The 19397-nt window shown below is 38.5% G+C and overlaps 1 protein-coding gene across 1 annotated transcript; it reads left to right on the forward strand.

Moving 5' to 3' along the window:
* The first annotated feature begins 11793 nt into the window (after positions 1–11793).
* Positions 11794–15912, forward strand: LOC112900546. Its single transcript, XM_025969400.1, has 8 exons — positions 11794–11798; positions 12722–12794; positions 13044–13267; positions 13888–14011; positions 14121–14176; positions 14357–14732; positions 14829–14906; positions 15901–15912. The coding sequence occupies exons 1-8, from the start codon at positions 11794–11796 to the stop codon at positions 15910–15912; spliced, it is 948 nt and encodes a 315-aa protein (XP_025825185.1).
* The last annotated feature ends 3485 nt before the right edge of the window (positions 15913–19397 follow it).

A 19397-nucleotide genomic window follows, 5' to 3' on the forward strand; every position in this document is an offset into this window, starting at 1 on the left:
TTTGGCGGACCATTCACGCGCACGTCGCGTGCGCACGCCGTTTGCCCGAGCCCGAGCCCGAGCCCCAGCCCCGGCCCGGCGAGGCGAGGCGAGGCGAGCGAGCGCGCGCGTGTTCTTCCTTCTTTCTCTCATCCACATTTGCAAGAGCATGGAGAGCATCCAACTATTTAAGTTAGATTTCCTCCACCTCCACTAGTAAGGTGGGACTAAATTATTGCCATGCACCTTTGAACTAATGGACCTTTGAGATTTTATTGGAATTATTTGGATTGACATGGTGGGCCTTTGCACTATTGGGCCCATATATTCCAATAATCCCCCACTAGATCTCAAAGTCTCATTATGATTTTGCCTCAACCCATTGTTGTTTGATATACCAGTGTTTCAATGGACTGTTAAGTTGAACTTTCATCTAGAACAACAAGTTACACTCATTTACAACTTGAACAATGGACTAAGCCTTGAATTGGAAGTTTTGTGCAAATGAGTTTCACTTATAGTCAAACTGATACTTAACCTCCAGTAGGCTACTTCGCGGTTGGAGCATATAGGTCGTACTTTCTGGTCTCTTCATGAGCTTAATAGAGATCAGCCGAATCTCACAGACTGCGACCGTCCAACAGTCGGGCTCACATAGGTGTATTCTTTCAAGAATATTCTGCAGGATAACATCTTTGCTAATTAAAGCCAACAGAATATATTAAGGCTAATGCCAACCTACCATGCAGTAATCGAGAGTATTGCATCCTTCTCAAGTGACTATAAAATATTACTCTTATGCTAACCTCTAGCTTGTTCTTCCTAGATCCTAATTCACAGGATCTCCGATCATATAGGTTGGGTTACCATTAGGGAATAACTTATACGGGTCTCAAACCCATCTCCTTGGATGCATTGTCTATCACCTTGCGTGACAGTACCTTGGTGAACGGATCAGCCAGATTTTTTCTCAATGTGGACATAACCCACAGTGATAACTCCAGAGTTTCTCAATTTTCTGACTGATTTTAACCGTCTCTTGATATGTCTTGAAGATTTTATATTGTCCTTTGAACTGTCTATTTTGGCAATCATCGTTTGATTGTCACAGTTCATCATTATTGCCGGCAATGGTTTCTCGACAATAGGCAAGTCCATCAAGAGCTCACGAAGCCAATCGGCTTTCACTGTAGCTGTATCTAGTGCTGTGAGTTCTGCCTCCATAGTAGACCTCGTCAGTATCATCTGTTTGCATGATCTCCATGAAACAGCAGCACCGCAAAGAGTGAAAACGTATCCACTAGTGGCATCCAGCTCATCTCGATCCGATATCCAATTAGCATCACTGTATCCTTCCAGTACTGCAGGAAAACCGGAATAGTGAATCCCGCATTCCATAGTACCCACCAAGTAGTGCATTACACGCTCAAGCGCACGCCAATGATCATCTCCCGGATTACTAGTAAACCGGCCCAACTTGCTAACAGCAAAAGAGATGTCAGGCCTCGTTGCACTCGCAAGATACATGAGTGAGTCAATCATTTGTGAATATCTCAATTGGTCTCTGCCAATTCTTCTGTTCTTTCGAAGGATCAAGCTCGGATCATAAAGAGTTGGACTAGATTTGCTATCCTTATAGCCAAACCGATTCAACATTTTCTCTAGATAATGGGATTGCGAAAGAGTAATCCCATTCTCTCCCTTGATCAGCTTGATGTTGAGAATAACATCAGCCTCACCAAGATCTTTCATATCAAAGCTTTGACGCAAGAATATCTTGACCTCGTTGATTAAATCAAGACTAGTGCCAAAGATCAGTATATCATCGACATACAAACACAATATAACTCCTTGACCCCCACCATAGCGGTAATACACACATCGATCAGTCTCATTGACACTAAAGCCTGCTGATATGAGTGTCGAGTTGAATTTCTCATGCCATTACTTAGGTACTTGCTTCAGGCCATATAAAAATTTATACAACTTGCACACCTTGTCCTCATGACCCTCTACTACAAAACTATCGGGCTGTGTCATGTAGATTTTCTCTTCTAACTCTCCATTCAGGAAAGCTGTCTTAACACCCATCTGATGGATGAGAAGACCATGCGAGGCAGCTAGGGAGAGTAGAACACGAATAGTGGTCAATCTCGCAACAGATGAGTAAGTATCAAAGAAATCTTCGCCTTCTTTCTGGGTGTAACCCTTAGCCACAAGATGAGCCTTATACTTATCAATAGTACCATCAGGCTTAAGCTTCTTCTTGAACACCCACTTGCAACCCACAGGTTTGCAACCATACGGTCTTTCGACCAGCTCCCAAGTTCCATTGGAGAGAATGGAGTCCATCTCGCTACGGACAACTTCTTTCCAATCATCCGCATCGGGAGATAAGAATGCCTCAGTGATTGTTTTGGGAGCATCATCTATGAGATAAATAGTGAAATCATCACCAAAAGACTTTGCAGTCTTTTGCCTCTTGCTCCTCCTAGGAGCATCACTGTGAATCTCCTCATGATTTGATTCAAGTGTGTGTTTATCATGCTCAGAAAATTCAACAGATTTAGGAGTTGTATTCACTGTTTCATTCAGAGGTAATAAAGATATAACATGCGAGTCTTTCATAGAAAAAATATTCTCAAAGAATGTAGCATCACGAGACTCCAGCAGTGAATTTACATGCATATCAGGCACCTCAGATTTAACTACTAGAAATCTATAAGCAATGCTATGATTTGCATAACCTAAAAGGATACAATCCACAGTTTTAGATTCCAACTTGCGCTTCTTGTTGATTGGCACATTCACCTTGGCCAAACAACCCCATGTACGCAAGTAAGAGAGTTAAGGTCTTCTCCCAATCCACTCCTCGTAAGGAGTCTTTTCCTTATTCTTCATAGGAACTCTATTTAGGACATGACATGCAGTCAATACTGCCTCCCCCCACCATATCTTAGATAATCCAGCAGTGTCTAACATGGCGTTAACCAAGTCAGACAACGTGCGATTCTTCCTTTCAGCAACCCTGTTTGATTCGGGTGACTAGGGAGGCGTCCTCTCATGAATAATGCCATGTTCCGCATAGAATAAGTCAAAATAGAGAGAGAAATACTCACCTCATTGATCGGACCTAAGTCGTTTGATTTTTTTCTCAAGTTGTGTTTCTACTTCAGCCTTATAGATTTTAAAGCAGTTAAGAGTCTTATCTTTCGTTTTCAACAAGTATACATAGCAAAATCTAGTTGCATCGTCAATCAAGGTCATGAAATATCTTTTTCCACCTTCTGTTAACATACCATTCATCTCACAGATATCTGAATGGACGAGTTCTAGAGGTGCCAAATGTCTCTTCTCTGCCACCTTGTGAGGTTTTCGAGGTTGCTTAGATTGTACACAACTATGGCACTTAGAACCTTTGACTATGGGAAAATTCGAAATTAAACTCATGGTGGAAAGTCGAAACATAGAGCCAAAATTCAGATGACATAAACGCGAGTGCCAAACAGATGCATTGCTCTCATTTATACCATCAGAAATTAAGTTCATGGATTTATTACAATAATCTGAAACTGAAAAATGGAACAAGCCTCCGCACTAATAGCCTTTACCGATAAATTGTCCACACTTAGATACGACAAATTTATTGGACTCAATCACTACTTTAAAACCATCCCTACACAAAAGGGAGCCACTAACTAGATTCTTGCCGATAGTAGGGACATGCTGCACGTTCTTTAGCTGCACGATCTTTCCTGAAGTAAGTTTCAGATCGACCGTGCCAACACCACGAACAGTAGCATGCGACCCATTGCCCATCATCACTGTAGAATCCCGAGCGGTCTGGTAAGAAGAAAACAAGGTAGCATCAGAACACACATGAAAAAATCGAAGCCACCAACTAGTAGATTGAAATACTGAAAAAATCGAAGGTAAAGAATTATACCCACTGGTTTCCACTCTAGCCATGGTGATCGTGTTCGCAGTCTTCTGCTCAGGTGAAGGCTTCCTTCCTTTGCCGTGTGGGCACTTCTTTGCCCAATGATCGGTAGATCCACACACAAAACAGTCTTGACCTTCCTTGAACTTCTTCTTCTTGAAAGTAGTGGTAGGCTGCGGCTTGGTCTATTTTCCCTTGCCCTTGCCTTTGCCGTGAGACTTCTGCTTCATGTTAGCACTAGTCTGACCCTCAGCAGCCTTAGATCGCCCATCCTTAGCCCGAGCTTTTTCCTCAACATCAAGGGATGCTATCAGATCAGATACTGATATCTCCATCCTCTTGTGTTTGAGAGTAGTGGCGAAATCCCTCCATGAAAGAGGCAACTTGGCAATGATGCCACCAGCCACAAACTTGTTGGGTAGGTTGATCTTGAGGTGCTCAAGCTCCTTGGCCATGCACTGTATCTCATGAGCCTACTCGACTACAGATTTCCCATCGGTCATCTTGTAGTCATGGTACTGCTCCATAATGTACAGCTCAGCGCCAGCATCTGTGCCGCCATAGTCGGCCTCCAGAGTGTCCCACAACTTTTTAGCGTTTGTATGATGAAGGTACACATCCTGTAGATGATCTACAAGTGTACCGATGATAGCGCCCACAAAAAGTGTGTTGGCCTCGGTAAAAGCCTTCTCCTGCTTAGGGGTAACCCTCAGGTTTGCCCTTGGACACCCACAGCATGTTCATGGCAGAGAGCCACAGAAACACTCTCGTTTGCCATCTCTTAAAGTGCTCACCAGAGAACTTCTCGGGCCTCAGAGCATCAACAAATCCAGCCATGAAACTGAAATTCCTATAATAAGATTTTTGGATTGATGGAATAAATAAGAGTTTCAGTTTTAAATTAATCCGAAGATAAAACATGACCATGACGAAAAGTGCGTACAGAAAACGAACATATGTAAACATGCTGATCAAGCAATTCAAGATAAAATATTGCAGCAGCAAGATCAACCATAACCAGATCATACCAGATCATACTAGGTATGAAAGACGTGGTTAGGGACAGAAAACCGTACATCTCTAGGCTGACCGGAATAACCGGGTAAAGAAGATGACGGTGACGATCAGCACCTCCGCACGCTTGACGACGCCGAGTCGCGCCCCACTGACGAGGAGGAAGACGAGCCGTAGCGATGAGGACGTAGAGGACGGTGATGTGGAAGCATTCGAGTAGTCGCGCAGAGCGCTTCCCAAAAACCTTATTCGCCCTCTCCCGGTGCAGGATCGCTGAGGACGAGGTTCCGGAGACCTACTCTCCCGATCGCCGGTGCACGCCGACGAACGGGATGAAGTAGCATATGAGGCGCAGCAGGCAGGCTGAGGCGTGAGACGCGTTGTGCGTTCTGTATCTTTTGTATCCGGCACCCGTGCGTATTCATAGGAAGGAACCGCTAGAGTTTTTGGAGTCCCAAAAACCAAGTCGGTTACGAGTCCCAAAATTCCGCGCGTGATATCCGAAATAGATTCGAAGTGGCAAAATAAATCTGCAAAGGAAGCCGCGTTCCCGCAAGGATTGGACCGGATTTTTGGCGGACCATTCACGCGCACGTCGCGTGCGCGCGCCCTTTGCCCGAGTCCGGCAAGGCGAGCGAGCGCGCGTGTTCTTACTTCTTCCTCTCACCCACACTTGCAAGAGCATGGAGAGCATCCAACTATTTAAGTTGGATTTCCTCCACCTCCACTAGCAAGGTGGGACTAAATTGTTGCCATGCACCTTTGCACTAATGGGTCTTTGAGATTTTATTGGAATTATTTGGATTTACGTGTTGGGCCTGTGCACTATTGGGCCTAAATATTCCAACAGTCGCGCACTTGAGATTGCTCCACTGGTTACCAGTTTAGAATTTGATCATGGTTCTTTTGGATACAACTTATTTTCTTCAGTTTGTAATTAAGTTTAAGTACTGAGATTAAGTTTTAGTCGATGCTTGCTGGTGTACGGTGATGGCATATAAAGGGTACAACACTACAACCACAGTCCACATATCTTCTCTAAAGATCTTATTCCGGTGAAATTTTCGAGCAAACATTGAGCCACGTTGCCTCTTATTTTGGTCCGTCGGATCTCCAGCTAATGAATCGTATATCTAGCTACAGCTAGTACAAGGCTCCACAGCCTTCCAGTCTCTTCATTTTATGTGCTGACGTTTCTCCTTCCGACGGAATGTCTCTTCCTTCTCCGTGCGAAGGGAATAAATAAAAGCCATAACCAGCGTAGCTTGTGCCTAGCGTCGCCCACCCTTCTGTCTTCCTGCAGCACCCAAGCAGTCATCAGTCTCATCAACAAGCGTTAAGAAAAAAAAGAATCCTCTTAGCAAAACATGATCTGTTCTGCGTGCCGGCCATCTCCATTGCCACCGCCACCCTTCTTCCAATGGTCCATCGCCAAATCCGCCGTCCTCGGTGAGTGCCGCCGCAATTCCTCGCACCCACGGCATCGCTGCCCCCTCTGCGATCCGTTTTGGCCCTAACCCCCTCCTTTCCCCATCGTGCAAGGCCATAGGCGGAGCTCTCTCATCGCCGGCGCCATCGTTCATCGTACCCCCTCTTCGCCCCGACTCCCTGATGACCGAGCCTACAGGTAAGCTCACAGGCCCCTCGCAGAGCCTGTTGCTTGTTACCGTGCAGCCCCCAACCCGTTCCGCTGCTTCCGTGTGCCGGCCGGCCTGGCCGTTCCTCGACGTCGCGCCATCGGCGCGTCCTCCTCCGCGGTCAAAGCCGGCTTAGCCGCATCTTGACCCCAGCTGGGCCCCTTGGCTCCGGGCCCGCTCGTCAGGGACAGTGAGTCGCCGAGTGGCAAGTAGACGTAGGGTGTTAGCTCAGTTTTTTATTGATTGCATATCTGAAACTTTGGGAAATACATAGAAAATCATGTAGACCTCTAAAAAATTGAGAAACTTGTTTTGTTGCCTTCACTGGGAATTTACTTATGCTTTGTTTGTGTGAAGGTGAACTAATGACTTAATAATTCTTCTGCTGCTCTAAAAATGTTGAAACCACTTTTCTTAGATTCCTGGTTCAATGCTCTTCCTACCTACTTCACTGCTACAAACATGTGAAAGCTTAAAAAACATGTAGCATAATTGATCTATTTTAATTTAAATTGTCATGTAGCTTCCATGGGAGTATCTCTTTTTTCTCTATTGTTTCTCTAATCATAACTGAAACAAAATGTGATCATGAGTTACAACCTGAACTTATAAAGTATACAGTGTAGATATTAGATCCAATATTCTAACACTTTATGCACAATTTATTCTTTACATAGTTAGAAACTCAAAGATTGTTATCGCTGTGACTCATTCCTAGAAATTTTGTTAAATAATCTCGAAGACAATATATACTATAATCTTACAAAAATAAATTATATTTAATGTACACTTTGTAATGAAACATTGTGCTCCCACTACAGGCCTGCAAAATACAAAGGAGCAAACAAAAATGAAGACCAGAGATAACCACGTAGCAAAAGGTATGCTCTAAACAAAATGTATATATTTATATTGTCCATAAAAGATCGAGTAGCGTTTTTATATCCTTATTGTAATGCAGTGAGGATGAAGTATATTAGGTTATCAAATAAATATAATTGATTTTGACTACTACTATAATTGATTTTGACTTTTCATATCCTGACTTTTGTGGAAAATGAATGTAATTTCTTTTTTCAATGTTATTTTTCATGAACTTGAAATTATGTACAAGCATTTGCTATTTTCGAAAAATGGCTATAATTTTTTTTCATATGTTCTTCTCGATGTACTTTAATGTGGCTATGTAATCCCCCCCCCCCCAAAAATTCATGTAGTGTGGATTAAATTTTGTAAAATAGGTTTTATTAATGTATTATGCTGCAATTACTAATATTGTTAAGTTTTCTAACGCACCCAGCAATCCGGGTTTAATAACATAGTAAATATTGAAAATGTTAAATAAAAAATACATAAACCTATAGAAGAAATTGAAAATAGTGAACTAAGCAGCAAGAAAAGAAGATGCATAAGGCAACAAAAAATTTAAGATAAAAAATAAAAGAATAAAGAAAATAGTGAAATAGAAATGAATGATGCAGTAGCAAAGCGAAGATGTCTAAATATTGATCATATACATTCATATTTATCTTTACCACATGGTATGGTATATTTTATACCAGAATATATCAAATATTTAAAGGAATCGTACGATGAAAGATCATACTTTGGATTGCCATAATACAGTTGCAGATAATGCAATGCAATATTTTGGTTTGAAGAGCGAAACAAGAAAGATAGTAAAAATAATAACAAACAGATATTATACTCTAACTTTTGCAAATATGGAAAAATTAGGATACCACCATATAAAGAACCACTAGCGTTCTTATTTAGGTTGCTCAATTATAATGGAGATAGTTTATCAAAATATTTCCTACAAAAGATAAGACAATACAATAGTTTGTTTGCTTTTACATCAATGGGGGGTAACATTGATAAGAAAATAAATCAAGGAGATGGACCATATATCTTCCGAATAAATGGTCAAATACAACACTGTATAGGATCATTACTTCTCAACCAGATAAAATACCAAAGTTTGCTGAACTATATATTTTTGATACTAAGAATGAGATCAAAAATAGACTACGAGCATTGACCAAAGAAGAACCTGACCAAAATGGCATCAATCGTGATATAGTGAAAGGGCTTAAAAAAATGCCCGATAATTGTAATCCACTAGTAAAAGTCTTTCGCCATGCACGTGATCTACTTGAGCAACATAAAGGAATAGATATTGTATCCGCATTGTAGGAGCATATAAAGGTGACCTGGTACAATATGAAATGCCACACAAAGAACTAGCAATGTTAATAGTAGGCGATTGAAGTCTAGAAAACTACAAAAGAGATATTATTGTTAGTAATAGAAAAAAAGGTCTACAACGTATATCAATATTTCATCCAGCGTATATGCCATTGCAATATTCATTATTATTTCCACACGGAGAGGGAGGATTCCAGCTTGTTATAAATTACTATGAAGACCTAACAAGTTGTAATAAAAAATAAAGAGAATTACAGTAACTATGCATGAATTCTTTAAATACCATGTACATTACCGACCTAACCAACCAAACCCTTATTTATGCTATGGTGGACTCTCAAAACAAGTAATTGTGGATGTCCATGCAATGGAAGATGAAGATAGACTAATGTTTATTGCCAAAAACCAAGCTAAACTAAGACTTGATTACATTCAGGGAATATTTGATGCAATAGAAAAAGGATTAAATAATGCACAACAAATTGGTAAAAGGGTATTCTTACCCTCCAGTCATACTGGATGCAGACATTATGTATTACAAAATTACCATGATGGTATTGCAATATGTTGTGTATATGGACCTCCAGATCTATTTATAATCTTCACATGTAATCCAAAATAGCCTGAAATTACATTATTAATTGTAGAAGGACAACAACCTAGCGACAGACCTAATATTATAATATGGGTTTTCCATATGAAACTTGAACAGCTACTAAATGATATACACTCAGGTTCCATCTTTGGTCCTATATTAGCAATATTATATTCAATAGAATTCTAAAAAAAAGGATTACCACATGTTCATATCTTAGTATGGTTAGATAAAAATAGAAATGAAATAACACCCGAAATTGTAGATAAGTGGATATCTGCCGAAATACCAGATCCTACCAAAGATCCTTTAGGTTATGTACTAATAGCTAAGCATATGATCCATGGGCCATGTGGATATAAAAACTATAATTGCCCATGCATGAAGAAAGGAAGATGCTCAAAATTTTATCCAAAAGAATTCCAAGAGGAAACTAATTTCACAGATACAGGATTTACCCAATATCACCAAGGATACTGGTATTTATATACGTAGAGATAACCATAACTTAGACAATAAATGGGTTGTCCCACATAATTTGCACTTGCTCAAGAAATATCAAGCCCATATAAATGTAGAATACGTCAACAAAAGTATCTATGCAAATATGTAAACAAAAGACCTGATAGAGCAAATATTATTTTTGAACATATCAAAAAAGGTGAAGATGTACCGATAAAGGAAGAAACAAAAGACATTAATGAGATTGTAGATACATATCTGAGCAAGCTGCACTATGGCGATTACTTGGTTATGAAATACACTACCACTGGCCACCTGTTGAAAGATTACCTGTTCACCTACCATTGATGAACACAATTTGGTTAAAAGAAGATGCAAAACTAAAAAGTATTATAAAGGGCCCCAAAAATAAAAAAAAACTATGCTAACCGAAAGGTTTGAAGCTAATAAACACCATACAAAGAAGCAAAAGACCTTACATATTTTGATTTTCCTAAAAGATGGAAATGGGATAATAAAAACAAAAAATGGATAAAGCAGCACCATGGATTCAAAATAGGGCGACTGTACTATGTTAACCCAGCAGATGGAGAACGTTTTTACTTGCGTATGCTACTAATGATAGTAAAAGGAGCTACAAATTATAAAGATTTAAGAACCTACAACTGTATTATCTTGGATACCTTTAAAGAAGCTTGTGCAGCAAGAGGATTACTAAACGATGATAATGAATGGTACAACACATTTGAAGAGGCTACAAATTGGGCATCATCATCGCAATTACATAATATTTTTATAACAATGCTGCTATTTTGAAACCTGAAGGATGAACGCAATTTCTATGAAAAGAATTGGAAAAAATTGACTGATGATATTGAACACAAATTAACTTTGAAATACTACCCAACTGAACATCAGCCAAGTTATATACAGATACAAGATTTATTGCTTGAAGAATTGGAAGAGATAATATCTAAAAATGGATCTAACATAAACAAATATAACATGCCAAGAAAATAAAAAAAACACTATCCAGAAGTAGGCAACCACCTAATTCAAGAAGAAACAAATTATAATCTTGAATACCTACAAGAAGAGGCAAATAGATTGTACTACAAATTAAACAAGGACCAAAAAAAAGGTTTCCACAGAATAATAAATAGTGTACTATATAGAGAACCTTAATTTTACTTTATATCCGATCATGGAGGAACTGGAAAAACTTTCTTATGGAATACAATTATATCATATCTAAGAGCACAAAAGAAAATAGTCTTAACAGTTGCATCATAAGGAGTAGCTTCCCTATTACTTCCAAATGGTCGTACAGCTCATTCAAGGTTTAAAATTCCAATATATATTGATGAGTTATCCACGTGCAATATAAAGCGTGGAACCAAGCTCGTCGAACTACTTATGGAAACATGTCTCATAATATGGGATGAAGCATTAATGACAAACAAGCAATGCTTTGAAGCTCTTGATAGATCATTAAGAGATATACTTTCAGAAATAGATAATAAATTATCCGATAAACCGTTTGGGGGGAAAGTGGTGGTTCTTGAGGAGACCCAAAACAAATATTGCCAGTTATCAAGAGTGGATCAAAATCACAGATAATTAATGCTTCCATTATAAGTTCATACCTTTGGAAAATATTACAATAATAAACCTCACTGAAAATATGAGATTACAGAAAATAGACAAAGACAGTAAAGAGTACAATGAATTAACAAGCTTCAATAATTGGATTTTAGGTATTGGCAACGGAACTATTAAAAACACAAGTAACATAGGAGATGACTCAGACACAATAATAGTTAAAATACCTGAAGATCTACTCATACAGACTACAGGTAACAAAATTGAAGCACTAGTAAAATTCACATATCCGGATTTTAATAAAATTTTTCAAGAACCTGAGTATCTAAAACAGAGAGCTATATTAAGAACCACCAATGAGGTAGTAGATGAGATAAATAACTACATGATCAACTTAGTGCCCAATCCAGAAAGAGATTATTACAGTGCTGATAATGATGCAGAAATACTATATCCTGTAGGATATCTAAACACTCTAAATGCTAACAACTTTCCATCTCATAAACTTATATTAAAAGTAGGTGTCCCAATAATGCTTCTAAGAAATCTCAACCAGAGTATAGGGCTATGTAATGGAACAAGGCTAATAGTAACAAAATTAGGAGATAACATAATAGAAGCGGTTATAATAACAGGGACACATGTTGGAGAAACAACACATATACCAAGAATAAATTTAACAAGAGGATGCTGCTGGCCCTTTACTTTAAATCGACAAACTCTATCAAATGTTGGAGTATACTTAAAGAAATCAGTATTTACACATGGGCAGTTGTATGTAGCTATATCACGTGTAACAAATAAAAGGGGACTAAAAATATTAGTGGAAAATGAAGATGGAACACGTGGGACAACAACAAAAAATATAGTTTACAGAGAAATATTAGAGTTGATTTAACATGAGCAAATCTCTATACTTTGTACGCACTCTTCTCTTTTCCAAAATTACCCTACCTCAAAGGGCAAAAAAAAAAGTCAAATGGAATGCACTAAAGGTTGATCTAGGAGTACAAATTAATCTCTGCCTTAATTCCAGTTGACAAGTTGAATGAGAGACAGAGAGGGAGAGTTGTCCATACTGAATATTTTGGCATTAATATCTCATGGAGAAAGATCAAAAGTTTTGGTTTTAGTAGCGATCATATAGCAGTAGTCAATTTAACAATAACAAATGCCTATATTCTATACTCACGCTTCTCTTTACAAAAATGCAGATGACCGTCATCTTTCTAGCAAATGTAAAACCAGGACCATTGAACTACATCATATGTGTTGAGTCTCAAGGATGTGGGAGTTTAGAGGAAGAGATGAGGAAAATGAGATTAGGCACCTTGATCTTGTGCTTATTGATCGAAAGGTAAAAAACTCTTTCAACCTTTTTACCTCTTTTTCAAAATATGAACATTGCAGTAGCCCAACTATGTTATTTTTCTAATAAATTCCCTGGTCTTGTAGAACATTGCTAATTAATTCTCCGATGAGACCTGCTAATAAAACAGATTTTACATGTTCGGACTTAGGCTCTTGTATATTGCAACTGTCTTTTTTACTCCAAACACATAAACTCAATTACATCAAAATTACATTGCTCTATTTTTATCTGCAGGGTTATTCAATGTATGCTGAAATACCACCAGATGCAATACCACTGCTGCAACCAAATCTACAAGAAGGGAAAATTGTTTATATGACAAAGATAACAATCCACAATGCAAAATCAGGATACAGGCCTGTTGAAAGCCCTTACATGATCAGGCTCAACATAAGAACACATATCGCCCAACTTCAAGATGAGCCATCAAACTTTCCAAAATATACATTCTCATTAACGCCTTTTTCTAATCTATATCAACACACAGGGAACACATAAAAATTTCTAGGTAACGGCTATTGCCTTACCCGTATATATTTTCCACAACAACTTACAGATTATCTGATGGTTTTTCAAATCTAACATTTACAAATGCTTATGTTCAACACAGATGTCATTGGCAGAGTTCTAGCTGTGTCAAATGCAGCAAGAGTACTAACAAGCTCTGGAACTTTAAAATGGAAGAGAATCATTCATCTAGGAGATTTCCTAAGTTCTATAAGTACATTGACATACTATTTAAATTGCAAGTTGTATAATTTAATTTTACTTGCATATCTTTCCACTCACCCTGTTATCTTTTTGATTCATAAAACAAAGTGGAAATATGATCGAGCTATCACTGTGGGGTCCAAGAGCTCTAGAATTTCAGGGAGAATTAGTCTACAACATTGGTCTATGAAATGCATAAAAGAAAGCTCTTATTTTCTAAGTGGCACAGCAGCATGTCGATGGTACATCAATGAAAATGATATACAGAAATCAAAGTATTCCAAAAGAGGTACAGAAATATGCAATAGCATTCCTCCAAAATTTTAGAACAAACTTTTAGGATGTACTAATTATTTTTAAACTGCAGCTTACCAACTATACCTGATCAAGCTGTAAAGAAAATCGACCTTCAGAGTGCAGATCATATCGAAAAACACATTGAGCAGACCACATACCTACAACTTAAAGATATTGATCCTTTCGTGAAACTGGTAATATCAAATTTAGATAAACACACATTTGTATTTTCACATTTTTTTAACTTTTATTAAACTTATTTTTAAGAGTGTTGATAACAACAAATCTCATATTTGTTACTAGGGACAAAGATATGAATGCACAGTTACAATTACTGGTCTGGCAGAGAGGCAATCTTGGTATTATCACCCTTGCAAGATCTGTAATTCAAGGCAAAGATTCAATGGAAAGAGTTATGAGTGCACAAAGCCAGGATGTCCTTGCACAATATATGAGTACAAGTAAGATTAATTTAGCTGTAAACTTAATGCTAATTAAAAAGAAAAATCACATAAAACATATTGATAACTTTTTTTCAGGTACAAGATACCTCTTATTGGAACTGATAACACCTACAGTATGGAATTCATGCTTTTTCAGCAAAGAGCATTGCAGCTAATTGGAAAATCTGTAGACAAACTCTTGAATGATTCTGGTAAAAATGAAACACCACCGGAGATAACTTCATTGGTCAGGCAAAACTTCACTTTCATTATCAGAGTTTTGTCCAACAAGAGCATCCAAAAGAGAGATCCATCGTTCGAAGTCCTTATGATCAAACAAAGGTTTGGCAGACAAGCTAATATACCAGCATTCAACAAGGAGGAAAACCTCGGTACTAATTCAACCTCAACTTTCGAGCTTGCTAATTTACCACCTTTGGTCCCTATAGCAACAAAGAAATCGGAGATACAAGTATGCTCTAAACTAGAGTTACAAAAATCCATTTATCTTCTTCTATTAATATGACCCTATATAAGCACAACACATATATTTCTGTTTAATTTGCAGCACTCATCTTTTGAGTCCCAGCTACCAGAAGATATCCAATATGGTAGGAGGTTGAATCCCGATCTTCCGAGAGGTACGGTAAACTTGATTGGTGGAGAACTCGACGTTGATGATCCAAGGCTCCGAACGAACAGAACCCCGCAATCACTATACCACTGCTCCGTTGGTTATCATCCGTGTCACACGAATAACCTCGTCACGAAGGCTTATCCCTGCAAGCGCAATCAAAAACAAAAGCAAAAATAGGAGATGCAATTAAACAGACTTGATTATGAGGTGGAGTCTCACAAACCGATGAACGACATCACTGTTCAAGGATAGATTTAATCTAAGCAAAACCCAAACCCTAAAGTGGTGATGGCTAATGAATAAAAAAGAGTTAGGGGCATGCAAGTCCTCTGGACGCAACCCTAACGGGCTTCAACACGGTACACGGGCCAACAGCCTAACAGACGGTGACACAGCACCCTGACAGATTCTGGATGTCCACTTGTATCGACGATTCCCGTCGACTCAGAAGGAATTTTGAGGTGGAACCGGTGCCATTGGAAGCTGTATGAAGTTTTGGTTCCAACCATATATAGAACGTCCAAATCCAACTCCGTATGTGATCAGGGCGTCAGTTTTTTTGAAGTAAGGTTCTGGAATCCGAGGTGGACTCGAATTTGATATTGTTTAGAACTCTAATTTGGGTTGGACGTCCCTTGCTGGTCCTCTCCCCCTCCATGCCTACCTTTGAGTACTCCATCATCATCTCCATGATTCCTAATTATAATAATATTTTTAGGTAGCAATCTATTCTCAAAATAAGTAAACAAATAATATAGGAATAAGCTCATCTTATCTTTAGCACGAATGGTTGTACATAAGCATATCACATACTCATCATCCATGTCTCTCCCCAAATATGTTCTTATTATGTTTGTATTCATACGAGTCATGTCCTCATTACAATATGTGGAAATCAACAAAACTGGGTATGCCCAAACAAATCTACATATTTCCATGATCACAAATATGAAATGAAAAGCATTATAATTCGTATAACTTTGAATCTTACATTGATTTTCAGGACATGGGCTGAGAATGACAATACAAACAAAAGGAATTTTGTCGTAACTTCTTTCTGTGCAATGAACTATAGCAAATATCGAACCATATATCACTCAGTATTTGTTTATTTACCTATAGGATTCCAATGATGATAGCGATGATGACAACACCTTTTTGAAACGAACTAAAAGAACACGCTCACAAGGGAAGAGCAAGCAGTAAGGTATGCACGTTCACCTAACCTGTCCACCAGCTAGCCTAGATATTATCACTAGTATACGAAAGATATGGTCATTTTATTAAGCAATTGTGGTGTCAGAATTCTTATGAAAGATACAAAAGAATTTATCCCTATTCTAAATTCAAAACATTAGATTGACTATATTTCATTTGATTTTTCTTCAAATGGTTTTCAGGATATATCATGATGTAGAATCTAAAAACTACATATGGAGTGGATTGCTTTTGGACAGAAACTACCAGCTATGTCTACATATGAACAAATAGGAAGTGCCTTTTGTTGTATATAGCAGCTCCTATAAAGAATGGTTAGAGCAGACAATCAGAACTGCCATTATCACCAATAGAAGCACTGCAACACCTAAATGATCATGCTTTTGCTGTATACTAGTGGAGATGTACATGCCATAGGCACGTGTTTAAAGTCAAGTTACTTAAAATAATTGGATTACATCGAACAGCTACTAAAAATATCATAAATAAATAACAAAATTCCATTGCACCATGCAATTTTACATAGGGGAGAGATTTGCGTGTTAGTGAGATGGGAAAGAGATCCTAGTTCCATAATAATAAATATTTTATTTTATTTGGTCCAGTCAACAATAAGTGCATAAGGATATCTTGATTGATTGAGGGATATTATTTAGTATGGAAAGAATTTATACTACTTAATTTATGGCCATCCATTTATACTACTCTATTTCTATTTTGTGCATAAGAAAAGAAATATGCGGGTATCAATTTTTCTCCCGTAGTTGTGCGCGTGAGGGTGCTCCATGCGGCGGGTACACTGGATGGGTACGTAGAAGGCTTTGGTGAAAAAGTTTTAGTTTTTGGGTAGAAATATTTTCCTTCTATCAAAAAAGGATCACCACCCCTTTCGTCAAACCTCTGGACTATGCAGGATCAATTTTCACCCTTAATTGTATGCGTCTTGATGTTGCAATTAGCCCCTTGATTGATTAAGGGATATCTTGATTTATTTAGAATGAAAATAATTTATACTACTTAATTTATGCCATCCATTTGTACTACTCTATTTCCTATTTTTGTGCATAAGAAAATAAATATGCGGGGATCAATTTATTCCCTTAGTTGTGCGCACGAGGATGCTCCGTGCAGCGGGTACACCGGGTGGGTATGTAGAAGGCTTCGGTGAAAAAAGTTTTAGCTTTTGGGTAGAAATATTTTCCTTCTAATAAAAAATGGGTCACCACGCCCTTTCGTCAAACCTCTCGACCAGGCAAGTTGGGCCTCCGTGAGGAGTACGGTGGATCTAATCTTTGTGAGAAAGGATTTCAATTGTTTCAACTTTTATAGTATAGATTACCTACATTGTAAAGCTCCGGACCTGAATCAGCTGTTGACATCTGAAGGCGTGGAGAGAAGTCAATAGTATTATTTGGTCGACGGCCATCCATTTCTTCAATGAATCAAAATATTCATGACAAAAAAAAAGAATCACCTCTATGTTGGTCAATATAACAACATGGATCTATATAAACACAAACATCTAAAATACCTCTAGCAATCTCAACAAAGAGATCGGTATTTTATCACCAACGTGAGCGGGCTGATTGGCGTCCTAGTGAACCAAGGTGGCATGCCACGGTGAAACAGCCACAAATGAAACATTGCAATAATGTGGGATAGAATCAAACCTCACACCTCTAGTGCAGCCTTCTCGACGGATAATAGCGCCGGTGGCGACGACTAGCGAAGCCTCTAGCGGTTTCAATAAAGAGATCAATGAAACGTGGGCCTGGCATTGTGGCCTTTCAGGCTCAAACTTCACCTGCACATTTACAAACACAAGTCCAAGCAATCCTGACCGACACATCATCAAGCAGAACATCCTATGGTCGAAAGGCTTGAGCCATGGATTGATGGGCCCACATGCAGCGTCTACCCTGGTCTTCAAGCTCTGAACCGCCTCCTTGAGTAACATGCATGCATTGATCAACAAGGCGGTGCAATGGAGGGCTAGGAGGAGCTAGAGCTAGGCCGGCCGGCCTTGACCACTCCGGCCGGCCTCTAACTGTCGAGCCTCAAAAAGATGCAACCACCACCGACCTCAGGAGAAGATCAGGAGCGTCCACGAGAAGGGTAGTGACATGCGGCAACATCCCTAGGCTGGCCGGCCTGGCCCTGCAGCGCCACGTGGCCCCCTTCGCGTGGAAGTTACACAACCACACCTACATGGAAGCTAAGCACATGTCCAAGTTCGAACCTTGAAGAGCTATAAATAGCAGCCCATACCTCCACTCTCAACACATCATTCTTGGAGAGAAGTTGAATTCTTGGTTTAGTCACACTAGTGGAAAACAAGCCCTTAATACCAATTGAAAACTGGCATAGATCCCGGTTCTTCAACAGGTACTAGGGAACCGATATTGAAAGTCTTGGCTTAATACAGTGGGTATTTACCTTATGCCTAAGGTACCCTTAGGTACCGGTTGGAAAGACCAACCGATATCTCAGGGGCCGCCATGCTGATGCAAGCTGGTGGCCCCTTAGGTACCGGTTGCTCTTTCCAACCGGTACCTAAGGATTTTCTCCCTCTTTTTCAAAAATCCTATTTTGTTTGAATTGTTTATTACTATTTATGTTTGTAGAATTGCTACACGTACCCGAGCTATACACTACTATACGTCCATTAGTCACGTTCGTGTGAAAATAATGTATGAAAATAACTAAATATCATTGACAATCATGTAATTAAGTTAACTAGACATAATAATATTTACAAATATACAAATGTCACGATTACAAGTTCTAAACCCTCACGACATTGATGCAGATGCTACTTTATTAATAGGGTCGTCTTGGTAGAACTCGCCTTTATATCCAAGATCTCCCTCATAATGAATCCTATCAGCTGCTCACGGCATCAATTGTATCCACATGTAGAACTTCATTCTTTATTTGCATCATCTATCATTTTCAAAACATAAAGCTTGATATATTAGCTCATCGCGTTAGAATAATTGTAAATGTATTTATGAACGGTTTGTGCTTACTCTTACATCATTATAATAATAAATGTACATGAAGTTCACTATCTAAATTAACTAAAAAACTAAGTAATTATACTAACTAAATTCCAAAACTAAATTCAAACTAAACTAATTTAACTAAATAAATTAAATTCCAAAACTAAATTCAAATTAAACTCAAATTAACTAAAATAACTAAGTAATTAAAGTACTAAACTAAAATTATTTAACAAAACAAAAAATTAAGATAAAAAAATAAAAATAAAAAAGAAGACGG

Source organism: Panicum hallii, chromosome 7 (assembly GCF_002211085.1).
Source record: "Panicum hallii strain FIL2 chromosome 7, PHallii_v3.1, whole genome shotgun sequence".
NCBI classification, from domain to species: Eukaryota; Viridiplantae; Streptophyta; class Magnoliopsida; order Poales; family Poaceae; genus Panicum; species Panicum hallii.